We start from the raw sequence: 13,957 nt of genomic DNA on the forward strand, positions 1-13,957 counted from the left end.
CGAACTCCAAGAAACATCTTTAAAACTTGTTCCAAAATGTCGCTATCGAAACGGAATGGAGGCTGGACGGAGAGCTGGACCGAGGTTCAATCGGTAAGTAGCGTTGTGTCCGTGTCTGTTGACCTGAGCTGGAGTTTTACCCTACTCAGTAACATATACAGGAGTTAGCTCCCGTAAGACTAACTCCGATAGAACTTAGTGAACCGCTCATCTTTTGTTTTTTAACCAGCATGCTGGTTTAGCGAACTCTCTAACTTCACCCACAGCCATACCGACCCTAGTATGCGGGTTCTCTCCACATAAAACTATCGTTATATACACTCAAACATCCGAGCATTAAATCTAGTTTCGCCTCCGCCGCCGAATTTAGTGAACAGAGCCCGGCTAGCAGTGAAATGTAGCCCGGTCTGGTAATGACCCCGTCCCACCGCTCTCTAACGCTACCAGCGGAGACTTCATCATTTCAGTCAAGTCCTATCAGCCTGGGTGACGTTTTCCCCACTTCATTCGGTTTCAACGGGACAAGCATTTCCGCAGAGTTTAACACAAGGGGAGAGGGTTAAACCAGAAAATGTGTGGGGATTAAAGCCTTGTGGCAGCTCCATGCTGAGGACCCACAAGATGGCACTACCAGCTCCCATCACCGTGCTCTTGGTGCACAGTCGTCCTTTACAAATTTCCTCCTGGGGATGAATAAAGTATCTATCTATCGATCGTCATTGTATCCAGACTTCCACTGGCTGTGCTTCTCCTATAATGACATGGAGAACATCCACTGGTGGCAAATGTCTTCACACTACTCCAGTGAAAGTGATGTGACTGCAACAGAAGACTTATGTGAAATAATAAAGGTATTTACAACAATTATGAAAAGTAAAGGCATCATTCTGAAGCATGGTCCTGTTCAGAGAGTCACGTTATTGATACAAGCGCTGGTCCAGCTCATGGCAGGTCTAAAAACTGGATGGACACTCTTGAGTAGTGTGGAAGTTTGAGTCTGTTCCACAGAGAGGAGGCCAGAGCGTGTGTCCGGCTGCTTTGTACAGTCGACACGCTGCAATAAGAAATCTACCAAGACTGGTTTACAATTAAAATTAATTTAATCCACTGATGCAAGTACAGTATTTACAGTGAAGTACACTATTTCCATGAAATATTAAATCAATAAAACCCCGTTTGCAAAAAACTCAACTCAGCTCCTCAGGTATAAAACCCGTCTGTCCTCTGAGAGCCATCACGTGAGAGAGAAAAAGACTTGAAATGAAACCACCCACATCCGTTCGAAACACCTCCTCTTCCGTTTATCCCGATTCCTATTGGCTAACTTCCAGGAGTGTATTCTGTCTGTCTGCCTTTCTGTCCCTGAGTTTACTAACACATTCAATGACTGTCAGTTATGGTTTAATCCCTTCTATGATAATCCTTCAGTATAAACGTTAAACTTCTGCAACTTTGGCAAAAGCTTCATGTCTCAAATTCTACTTCTAGCTACTAATCCTACAACACTTTATGCTTATCTTAATTATGCATTTCCAAAACACTTATGATTATGAATTCTTAAATATGAATCATTGAACACTTTTATTATAGCTACTAAACACAGTTCTATGCTTTCTTACAGTAGTTTAAAATATATATAAACATATTACATTCATGAAGTCAGATTTGATCTTGTCAGTCAAATTAATTTCACGTCCATAGCCCCAAACCCAAGTGTGTCACAAAGAAAATTCCAGTTCTAAATTGAGCAAGTGCAGTTGTCAGGTAGGCTGCTTTTTTAGATAGCGTTCTCCCCAAATGTAGTTGGGTTGTAGGAGTAGTCTGATGATATTTAGTATTTGTCTTTTTGACAACAAATGCCATGTGAACCAGCAATCTATCGACTACCAAGTATAGTGTGTGTGATATATATCTAATCCCTCTGTGCCATAGAGCTCACTGTTATCCACAAACACACCAGAGAGCCACACTGCACACACGCAGCACTTCATTTTGACTTCATTCCACATTCACTGTCCTGCACCGTCAAATACTCAATAGAGTGCCAAATGTGGATTAAAACCTTTTATCGCTACTGTAAAATTTGCCTAAAACGCCTATCCAAGGCGTACCTGAAGTAAACTGGCAGCTCTTATTGAACCATTGGGAGTACATGTATGGTTTTAGTCTCTATTGAAAGGTAACACTCTGAAGTTTCTTCACAACCAGTCAGAATCACTGTAAGTGCTACTAGCGTTGAGCTAATGAAGCTACAACACTCTGAAACAGAAGGTTTTTATTTCCGCCTGGATTTCTTTTGCCCAACAGATGCCTGCAGATAACCATGGCTGGGACTTATTAGCTGGAAAACACAATGGTACCATAGCATGAAGTCATAGTACCTAGTTCAAATTCGATAACAATACGACAGAAAATATCCGCGTAAAAGCGCATTTGTTGGCTCGGAGTCACCACGTCAAAATGCATAGACTACGGTAAACTACGTGTCCGAAATTTTAACTATAGTTTGTTTATGTCGATATATGGTTATCGACAACTTATTTAACCATTGTCAACTTTCACAGATTCTTGAAAGTTGTCAGTAACCTGACTTTGGTGTTCAAGATCGGTAACAAGTACCTCACTGACGGTGCGAGATTTGAGTTCGCAAACATTTACCCAGCTTGCTTTGCGTGAATCTGCATGGGCGGTATGACCAAAAATGCATATCACGGTATTTTGTAAGACTGGCGGTTTCACGGTATATCACGGTATTTTTTTCCCGCATTAATTAATTAAAGCCGATAAGAAACGGCCAGCGAGCGGTGAACAGCTGTTTGTGTGGCGTGTCTTCCATTCTGTCACTTCCTGTTTTCTTCACCTACATTCCCCTGGGTCCTAACCCCTCCATTAGACCGTAGGATTTAGTTGTTAGTAGGTGTTGTTTAGATTTATTTCTTTAGTTATTGATATATATTTTATTTTATTATTTTATTTTATTATCGGAACAGTGAAGAAAAGGTTACCCTGAAAATGCACACTCCGGTACACTAGGTGGCGGTATGCACTATGCAAGTTGGTTGCCATCAAAGAAGAAGAAGCCCCCTCCATGTACAGCTTCTTATCACCGTCTACTACCAATGTACATTCATAACAAATACCACACATATTACGGTCATCAGTTGCATGTGTCTGACCTAAATACGTTTTGTTGTTCAGTCTTTGATCATCCTGCATCGCTCTTTCTGTTCTTTAATGTAACGTTACTGCCGTGACAGAGCCTCTCAGCTGTTAGTAGACTGTTAGCAAGCTTTACCCAAGTTCTGACGTTCAAACAAATCCTGTTAATTTTTCTGATTTGTATTTTTCTTTATTTTTTATAAATAATTTATTGTTCTGACAGCTCAGGTCCCTTTAAACAAAAACATACATATTTTTGTTCACATGTGTGTGTTGTTTGTGTTAGTCCATTTGTTTTTTTTATTATTACTTTAACAGCTCAGGGATGTTCAAGGAGCAACCTGTTTGTGCACTTTCTGAAGATCAGTTCTGTTTTTGAATAAAGGGTTGGAAATGAATGCTTTTTTTTAAATATTATTTTTTAATCGATAAAATAATCACCCGATTAATCGATTATTAAAATAATCGTTAGTTGCAGCTCTAGCCTCAACCCAGTGATGCAAATGCACATAATTCACATTCCATTTGTCGCACATTTCTAAAGTGGCTTAAAATTCACTTGATTTCTGGTCAAATAATCGTGATCAGACGATCATGTCTTAATTGAACAGGCCTTGTTAATAATCTAAAAATATGATGTATTAAGCCTGGGCGATAAAACGATAGCGATATGTACTGCAATAGTTTATCAATAGTAATACGTCAAATTGTTCAATAGTTTCACCTTCACTTGGAGCTGTAGTTTAGTTTAACCACATGCGTTTGTTCCACTAACGGGCAGTACGTCCATGTAGGGTTACATGCTTTGTTTGACTAAAGTGGCAGAAACAAGAAGATGAATGGGAGCCGCCCCCTGCTCTCCCCTGCTCATCATTTTCTGTTGTTTTTGTCAAAGCAGCAGGTATACAAGGCTCCAGACTAACTTTACTGTGGTCTTGTAGAGTCAAATGTGTGAATTATGTTTTGCTCTTTTTATAGTTCTTTAAAGTCAGCTCATACAGCATGCCTCTTACTACGCCAGTATTGACACTTTTTTTGTTTTTGTTTTGCAGGTCTGTAACGATATCGCGCTACCTCTGTGATTCAGCTGCTGTGACTGTGGCATTCAGGGCTGCTGAATACTAAAATAGACTGGGCCAACACAAGAGCTCTTCTCAGGAAACACACAGACCCAGTCAGAGCTTCCACAACTCCTCATCACTGCAGCCCTTTTGGGGTTGCTATGGCAGCTGCTGTCACAGAAACCAAGTGCTGGACACAAGCTTGCCCCAGTGAGGCAGGACAGACCACTAGTCATTGCCACAAGAGACCATCAAACGGTCAACAAACAGCTCTTAGCATTAATTCTAGCACTCTAAGTTAACAAAACGACAAGAGGTCTGTAGGCTGATGGTCAGCTCTCTGGAGGATCCTCATGAGTCTTGCCTGTGTCTGCTCCGGCTCTTGGCCAGAGTCTCTGTGCAGCAGCAGCAGAGCCAGTACTGTTCCTTCTGTTAGACCATGTTTCACCAGCAGGACCATCTGAAGAGCCAGCTGCAGGAGAGCCACCCAGCCAGCAGGCAGCTCTTCCACTGCCAGGAGTGTGGAAAGCAGTACAACACCCAGCTGGGTTATAGACGCCACCTGGTGGCAGCCCACAGTGCTGCATCAGGCCTACCCTGTCCAGAGGGGTCGCCATCCCTGCTGGAGAACCTGGGCAGCCATATTGACAGGCCTCCACCATCAGAGGGCAACTCTAACGCTACTGTGCCTGTGAGAGAGAGAAAGTACTCGTGTGAGCGATGCGACCGCCGATTTTACACCCGTAAGGATGTGCGACGTCACGCTGTGGTGCACACTGGGCGCCGTGATTTCTTGTGCCCGCGCTGTGCACAACGCTTTGGCCGCAGAGACCACCTGACTCGCCATTTGAAGAAGAGTCATGCCCAGGAGTCAGGGTTGATGCCACCCTGCACACCCAGCAGCACTCCTGTGGCTACACCAAGCCCTGCCACCCAGTGCCCAGTGAAGGAGGAGCCTAGCCCTGTGGCGTCTGATATCGGCTCCAAGGAACCCATGGAGACTTTCTCCAGGGACATGTACAACTCCTACCCCATGGCCAATCCTGTCCCTGGAATGGGCCACCCTCATGGCCTCATGCAGGGCTCCTTGTCCTCGAGTATGGGTGTGGCTCGCCACATGCCCCCTCAATCTTCTCACCCCCACCACCATCACCTTCAGCCCCCGGTGGCTCCGCAGCAGCAGCCTTACAGCAACATGGCCAGGTACCAGCACGGATCTACCTCATACCCTCGCGCAGACGTGGACAGTTTCCTGCTGGACCTGCAGAGTGCACCCCCACCTCACCTGAGTGCAGTCAACTCCTCTACCTCTACTTCTGCCTCCCCTCAGAGGGAGGTGCAGGGTGAAGGCGTGGGTGCTGGTGGTGAACCCCACCTATTGTCCAGGAGCCCCGCTATCTCCTCAACCGAGCTGTCCTGCACCACTAACATGGACCTGGGGCCTCTGCTGGGCTTCCTTCCTTTTAGCCTGCCTCCCTACAGCCCTCACATGGGGATGGGGGGGTTAGTGATGAGCTATCCACCCACCACCACCACCACTTCCCCTCCATCTTCTTCCTCTGGGCTGTCCTCCCAGGCACCAGGGCCTTTCACCTTCTTCCAACCTCCACAGGCTCATGTACCACAAGGCCCCGGAGCCCATAACCACAGCCAGCTACCTCAGGCATACAGCAGTCCTGCTATGAGCACTTCCAGCTCCCTACCTCACTACTACCAGGCCTTTCAGCAGTAAGCAGCTCTGTCCCTACAAACGTTGCCTTCACACGCGCTCATGCCTTTTTACGAAAAGGGTAAAACATGAGAACGGCATCTTTATTGTAAAACAAGTGTGTCTTTAGCCTGTCAGTGCTAATTATGCTAATCTTAGTTTTTTTTGTTGAACACAACAAATCACCTCATCAGTATTACCTCATTATTTAAAAGGAAGCTTGAACATTTGAGGAAAGGTGGTCTCACTTCAACCAAAGTAGAGAAGTACTTATTTTTGTCATACCTGTTACCAACAGTGGATGCACTTAACACTCGTCACAGGTGCTGCACCGTTCTGAGAGTTATCCAGTTTTAGGTTCTCATCGAAGATGCTACTGTTTTAAGGAAAGTCACCTTCCTTATGGACGCTGACTTGAGATGTTCTCATTTTAGAATATTGGATCATGAGCAGCCTTACAGAGTTGAAGAGAAAAGTTGATGTAAGATGTACTCTGTTTCATTTAGTGAGTATGTGCAAAAAACAATAGAGAATGCAAACGGCACTGTCCGTATTTCATATCTGGTTAACTCACTAAAATATGCAGTAAAGAGCTTACCATCCAGCATCACACCCACTGATGTGTCCAAGTATATCAGCAGACGGGGAATGACCGTTGATGAAATCACCAAATGTTATCATCAACCATTGTTTCAAGTAATGGAAATCGAACCTTTGCCTGTCAGAATGAGGCCTATTTTGAAGTGTCCGTAAGTGCAGCTAATAGCAGTTACAGTAAACAATAACTGCAAAGCTTGACTGCACTTACTATTATTGGAAAAACTAGTAAATCGAAAGTGTAACATAATGTTACTGAAAGTGAACTGCAACAGCGTTGGAGTGTGGGTAAACCTTTACACAGAAGAAAAGGATTCCAGCGTTGTGTTGAGTGAACAGTTAACACAGTAGTTACTGTTCAGACGGAGAGGTGTGGCTTAGAATCTGTTCTTTATATTGTTATTACTGTATCTAATATAATGTAGTTTTTGTGACACTTCATGTATCACCTGCTAACTGCAAGTGGCAACCAATGGGTGTACCAATGAGGGCTGCTCGATATATTTCAGCATCGACATTGCGATGTTTGCGACATGCTACAACCTTTGCTGCTTGATACAAAAGGAAACCTCTCACAGTTCTCATTTTCCATGACGAATCCAGTGTTTCCCATTAATTAACTACAGGTCGCGTAGGCCCGCCATAGTTGCATAATCAACTGCATATATTTTTACACTTCTGTACTGGGGATTGTCACGATTTTGATTCTAAATCAAATATCTATCGAAATTAACTTTCAATTTCGACTTTTTAAAGTGAAAAGCAGGATTGGCGACTGGCCCAGTATTTGTTTTACCTCCATCCCCGCCTACTTAGCGCGTCCAAAGAAACAACAGCCAGTAAGACACTTGATAGATGGCACAGAGTAGCCCACCAGTTGCCTGCCCTGCAGCTGCACTTTTCGAGACACCAAGGCTACTCATCGAGTCACAGATGACAGAGAAGCAACAGAAGTGTAAAATCCTGCTTCCCTGAAGTCACGTCTTGCATTTTTGCCAACATGTAAAGAATAAATGTGTTTGTGGGTTGTAGAGGATTTGGATGCCCCACAACTCCGCTGGGAAAAAAGTAAAATCAAACCGTGGACTTGGAGAATTGTCTTGCCCCCCTATTCTTACAAATGTGGGTCCGCTTTTGCCTGGGGGAGTTAACTCAGTGGGTCAGAGACGGCCGTTGGGTGTGCGAGGATCCTCCTCCATGGCGGTGTTGGATGGCCCCGGGTGGAGGTGACTGGCGGCTCCAGTTGTGAGCTATTTAGCACCGCGGACTTGTTGCTGGCTGGGCCCTCTGCTCAGCGTGAGGGGTCTGCTGTGATGTCGGCATCACACCTGACCGGTCTTGAAACATGAAGCCCGCCTCGTTAACAATACATTACAGGTGTGACTTTTGTGCTGTGTCATCACTATTCATATCTCAACATCCTATGTGTTTTGTAATTAAATTGTTTAGGCTACTAGAGCACAAAATTGTTTACAAGAGCACAACATTGTTTATCTAGCCTCTTAAAATGCACCAAACATGCATTCATCTTTAAAATGTATAAAATTGAGAGTGAATATTCCTGTGTTTTTACATATTGCAGTATATATCGCTGAAAAATGAAAATATTCCTTCGGACTTTTGCTTTCAGTCACAACTCGTCTCTCCTCCGGCGATGCTGTAGCATCCTCAGTGTGTTTCGGCCCCAGAGAGCAGGGCAGCAACTGTTTGTCCTCCAATCCGCCGTGTTAAAAGGTCAAACCGTCAACTCTGAAATGTACATTTGCTGACACTGCAAACCAGGTCACTGATCTTAGAATGGCTGACAAAATGCATGAAAACACTTGTTTGAGACTGTGGGGAAAAAGAATATATGAAATGTTTGTCACACATTCTAGTTCACCTGTTTGCTCACATAGTAAGAAACAAAGGCGCTTTGCAATATTCTGATCGAGCTGTTTTTGAGAAGAGGTCATCCAGCCCTTTTTCACATATTTTCCATAATGGAAGGTGGCAACCCTAGCTACACAATGTGACTTGAGAACAGCATTGTGATGAGGCAAAAAGAAGTCTCAAAGCTCTCGCTGTTTCCAGTTTTGTTCTTGACAAACTGGACCACTGGATCTGACCAGGTTGTAACTGATGTGTTTGCTGTGAATTTCTGACTTTATTCCTGCATAGATTCCACAAAGGCCTTCAAGAGCACTTGTTCCTATCTCCTAGCTTTTACTATGTATTGACATTAATTTCTCCACAAGGTTGTGGATCTCAAGAGTATCTGATATACGTAATTAGGACTACCCCCCCCCCCCCCCCATCCCAGCCCAGCCTAGCCTCCTCTTTGCTGCAAAGGCTCAGGAAAGCCAGAGAAGGGAAGCAGTTGAGGGAGTGTTGGTCTGTTGAGATCAAGGTTCCTTTACCAGAGTCACAGTGCAGCGTGGCAAGAATAATTCATTTAAACCAGCAGCCTTCCATCAATGGATGATCAGCTCAAGAAATTGGTCAAGTGTAGTGGAGATGGAGAAGTCCTCCAGCTGGAAGTTGTGAGTGATGGATGTGATATTGGAAAGAAGATCTTTCAGCGAGAGATTCAGATGATTCTCCTTTCTGCCGTAATTCCAAGAACTGTATGTTGAAGGACTTCTTTCATTGTAACCATCCAAGTGTTGCACCAATGTCTTAAAATACTACTGTTGTGCCTCTCTAAGAGTGTCTAATGTCCTGACTGGGTTTAAGCACTTAATAACATTTCTAAAAAAAATATTAATTTGATCTGTACCTCAAACACACAGAACTGTGGGTTTCTGTTTTCATTAGTATTTGCTTCTAGTTATTGTGGCTCTTACCTGTGCCATTAGATTCAAACTATAAAGGTAGATTTTATGAATCTAAACCCTATCTAGCGACAGACATTGACACTATAATTTGGTCAAATTTTCTACCTCTACAATGTCATATATCCTTTTGCAAAAATCCTTGGTAATAGTTTTAACCTGTAACAGTTAGCAGATTTTACTACTGCTGAAGATGGCTGTATGCTCCAAATCAGCTTTGAAGGACATGGTACACAAGTCCTAGTGGTGTATTCCAGAGTCAAACATTGTTCTCTATACTTGCCTTTAATGATATTTCTACTTACTTACTACCTCAGAGAAGAGACAGGTGACTGTCCATCTAACTGCAGAGAAAATGTCTGTGTAGAGTTTTATTTTTGTCAGAACAAGCACATGTACTTTGTAGCTCCATAGTTTTTTACTGAGGTTAGCTCACAGCAGAATGATGTCGAGTGCAACAAGTACCACATTGCCTGGCAGGTCACACTGCATCAGTCCTGTTCAGCGCCCTGCCTCTTCAGTCTGGAATGTTTACTCTGTTTATGAATCTGGGCCTCAGTCTAAAGGAATTCCACAGTTGTATGTTGGAATGTGCAGACAACACTTTGGCACTGTGTTTGTTCACTCGGAGCTTGAGGGATGGGTCATCGGTTTCATTCAGTCATTAAGTTGCAAAAGACAGTAGTTTGACTGTCCTGCCTGTAAAATGCTGTTTTGCCGCTGCGGCCTGGTAGTAACGTTATGTGTGGCACGTTAGGCTCTTTGTCGAACATGACATGCACACACAATGCCGACGATGTTGTGTGCATGTGCATGGCAACGCACCCAGCAGGTTGAACTGGGAGATGTGTGAATAAAACTTACCGACATTCACCGTCTTCTTTCAGGTTATGCAGATCTATCATGAGCAGTCCCATGGGGCCTTGTAAATAGAATCCGTCAGTGTTGCCTGCAACCAGACTTGCTCTCCTCATGACAGCGTCTCACTGCCTCTCTGATCTCTAACAACTCTATTTGTTGTTGCCACACACTTTAGACAGTCTCACATTAGAGGCGTTGATGGTGTTACATTCCGTTGTTCACACGAAAGTGACAGAAGTAGTTTAAAAAAAGAGCGCTTGGGAGAGACTGCTGACCAATCACTGCATGAAGTGGCCATGATTGTTGGATTGTATATTTTAGAACATAACAAATATTTACTGACTCCCTCATTCCCTGCTTCAGCTCTGAAGTAGAATGGGGTGTTCAGTTGCACTTAGATGATCCAACAAGCATTTATTGTGAAGCAGACCGAAGTCCTTGAAATGACCCAGGTTTACATTTCACTGAAAAGGACCTCTTGTGGCTTGAGCTAGTCAGTCCATTTACCATGGATTAAACGAGCGTTTGACTCCAGAACCTTGTCATGAACATGTAACATTATGTAGTACATGTCTGCTGTCGCTGCATTGCTGAGGACATATTGAAGATGTGGCAGCTTGTCTGCAGAACAACACTTGACATGTTGAAGCGTTCCAGACTGAACGTAGAGAAGCGGTGGAGAGCTGACGATGCCAGGATTCATTTCACTAAATGATCATCCAGTACTGTTGTGTTGCTTGCATTTAGGTCGGCTCTGAGAACCACTACAATGCAGGTTTCGACACCTTTAACTTAGATATATTTTGTGTTAGGTGTTTGTATTATCAGTTAATAGATTTTAGAAGACAGTGAAAAGAAGTTGTCATTTTCTGATTGTCTGAACATAAAGTAATAGAAAATAAATTGATCTTTTGATTTCTACTGTGTCCCTGTGTTTTACTGAAAGTGTTGAAGGTGGTTTATAATATCCATATCCCATGGATAGATGAAGAGGAAACCTGTAAATTCAGACATAGTCAACCTCCCATCAGCACATATTGTGTATCATCCTGATGTCTGCTTGGACCAGTGTGTGAATATCTTATTGATGTATTTTCATGTCATGAAAATTGAGGGGAAAAACTGAAGACAAATCTTGAAATATAGATCTTGTTAAAGCCATAAATTCAATATAGTTTGTGTCTTATTCAGCTTGCGGGTGGAATTAGGCTTTTGGCACTCCATTACGTTCTTACAAATATGAACAGCTAGTATGTGTAGAGGTATCTGCTATAACCTGCAGTACTGCCTGTCAGCCTCTGGCGCCCATAGGGCCCGCTACAGGGTTGTTCGCCAGGAACCACCATTCCTCGACATTTAGCACTTTTAATCCTGGAACTTCTGGTGGCGGAGCGGTGACGATCATCTGCCTTGGGGTTAAATATGGATAGTGTAAGCATTGCCATTGTACTGGGGCCTGTGGTGTATGCCAGTGATTTTCAACCGCTGTGCCGCGGCACACCAGTGTGGCGTGAGAGATCGTCAGGTGTGCTGTGGGAAAATGTCCAATTTCACTTAAGCTCTTATCACTCCTGTAAAATTTTCCTAAAACACCTATCCAAGGCGTACCCAAAAGTAAACTGACAGCTCTCATTGAACCATTGGGAGTACATGTATGGTTTTAGTCTCTATTGAAAGGTAACACTGAAGTTTCTTCACAACCAGTCGGAATCACTGTAAGTGATACTAGCATTGAGCTAATGAAGCTACAACACACTGAAACAGAAGGTTTTTATTTCCGCCTGGATTTGTTTTGGCCAACAGATGCCTGCAGTTATCTATGGCTGGGACTTATTAGCTGGAAAACACAATGGGACCACAGCATGAAGTCATAGTACCTGGTAGAAGTTCAAATTTGAAAACAATACGAAAGAAAATGAATATTTTACACATGGTTTACTAAGAGTACGTACTAATCTACTGGCTAATTTGAAATGATGCACCAGCCCCCGTGGGTGTTTATGGACGTACTAATGTGTTCACTAACAAGGACCACACCAATAACAGGATACGTTTCGAGAGTTTTTATTGTGTAATGGAATGATAGTTAGGTTTAGGAAGCAGAAGGGGTCGAGTGATGAAGGGATGTAGGGTAGGGGTAGAGTGATGAAGGGATGTAGGGTAGGGGTAGAGGGATGAAGGGATGTAGGGTAGAGGGATGAAGGGATGTAGGGTAGGGATCGAGGTAGAGGGATGAAGGGAAGTGATGGACAGTTGGTGTCCGGCGGCTGGTGGGAACAGACTGTTGAGTGGGGCCATCTCTGGGAAGCTCAGGCGGTGCAAAGTCCCCTGTCGTTCCTGTAATACTGCAAGAGAGAAAAACTAGGAAAACAAAAAATGGGGTTGGGGGGGAGGGATGAGAGAACAGAGTCGAAGAGTCTATGTTTAAGTGGATGTCATTGAAAACCTTAACAAGAGCAGTTTCAGTGCTGTGGTGCTGTCGAAAGCCTGACTGGAAAACATCAAAGCAGTTATTTACGGCCAAGAAGTTGGTCAGCTGTTGGAAAACCGCTTTTTCAATTATTTTACTTAAAAATGGGAGGTTTGATATTGGCCTATAATTTTTCATCGTTGCGGAGTCTAAACTAGCTTTCTTTAGGAGTGGTTTAATAACTGCAGTTTTTAAGGCTTGTGGGAAGACACCTGAGAGAAGGGATGTGTTTACAATGTGTAAGAGATCAGTGGTCATGCAGTTTGAAATATTTTTGAAAAAGTGTGTTGGTAGAATATCCAAGCAGCAGGAGGATGACTTCAGATGTTGTATAATGTCTTCTAGGCTTCTACCGTCGATTGAATGAAATTGTGTCATGATATTTGAATGGATGTTATTCAGAGAAGGGGACAACACATTGTGGTTGGTGTGGAGGCACTGACTGCTTGTCTAATTTTCTGAATTTTGTCAGTAAAAAAGGAGGCAAATTGATTGCATGCCCAGGTGGATTGGAGCTCAGCAGCTACCGACACTGGAGGGTTTGTTAGCCTGTCGACGGTAGCAAATAAGGTGCCTGTATTGTTCTTGTTTTTGGTTATGATGTCAGAGAAGAATGACTGCCTTGCATTTCTAAGTTCCAAATTGTAATTGCGAAGTCTCTCTTTATAGATGTCACAGTGAACCTGGAGATTAGTTTTTTGCCACCTGCGCTCAGCTTTCCGACACTCTCGTTTCTCTATTTTGACCAGCGTAGCATTTCTCCAATGAGATCTTTGCTTACCCGAGACAACCTTCACTTTAGTGGGTGCAATGGCATCAATAATATTTTTTACTTTAGAATTGAAGCCATCTACAAGCTCATTGACTGAGAGGCAAGATAGGGCTGGTGTGGAGGAGAACTTCTGAATAAATAGTTCACTGGTGTTTTCAGAGATGTAACGCTTTGTCACAACCTTGGTTTGGACATTTGTGTGCAAGGAGATTGCACTCTCAAAGAAAACACAGAAATGATCAGAGAGTGCAACATCAGTCACAGCAACCTTGGAAATGTTTACACCTTTGGTGATGATTCGGTCCAGAGTGTGCCCCCTGTTGTGGGTGGGTCCTGTCACATGCTGAGTCAGATCATAGTTATCAAGGACACCACATAGTTCTATAGACTCTCTGTCCTGGGGATTATCAACATGGATATTAAAATCACCAACAATAACAACACAGTCAAAATCAATACAGATTACAGACAGCAGTTCAGTAAACTCATCAAAGAAGGTTGCACAGTATTTAGGCG

The 13,957-nt window shown here is 43.4% G+C and overlaps 1 protein-coding gene across 1 annotated transcript; it reads left to right on the forward strand.

The window, feature by feature from the left end:
- Window positions 1–4,659: 4,659 nt before the first annotated feature.
- Window positions 4,660–5,952, forward strand: LOC306780550 (zinc finger protein PLAGL2-like; the record flags this gene model as incomplete). Its single annotated transcript, XM_079272960.1, has 1 exon — window positions 4,660–5,952. The coding sequence occupies one exon, from the start codon at window positions 4,660–4,662 to the stop codon at window positions 5,950–5,952; it is 1,293 nt and encodes a 430-aa protein (XP_079129086.1).
- Between the last annotated feature and the right edge of the window lie 8,005 nt (window positions 5,953–13,957).

Source organism: Melanostigma gelatinosum (genome assembly GCF_949748355.1).
Source record: "Melanostigma gelatinosum genome assembly, chromosome: 8".
Classification (NCBI taxonomy): Eukaryota; Metazoa; Chordata; class Actinopteri; order Perciformes; family Zoarcidae; genus Melanostigma; species Melanostigma gelatinosum.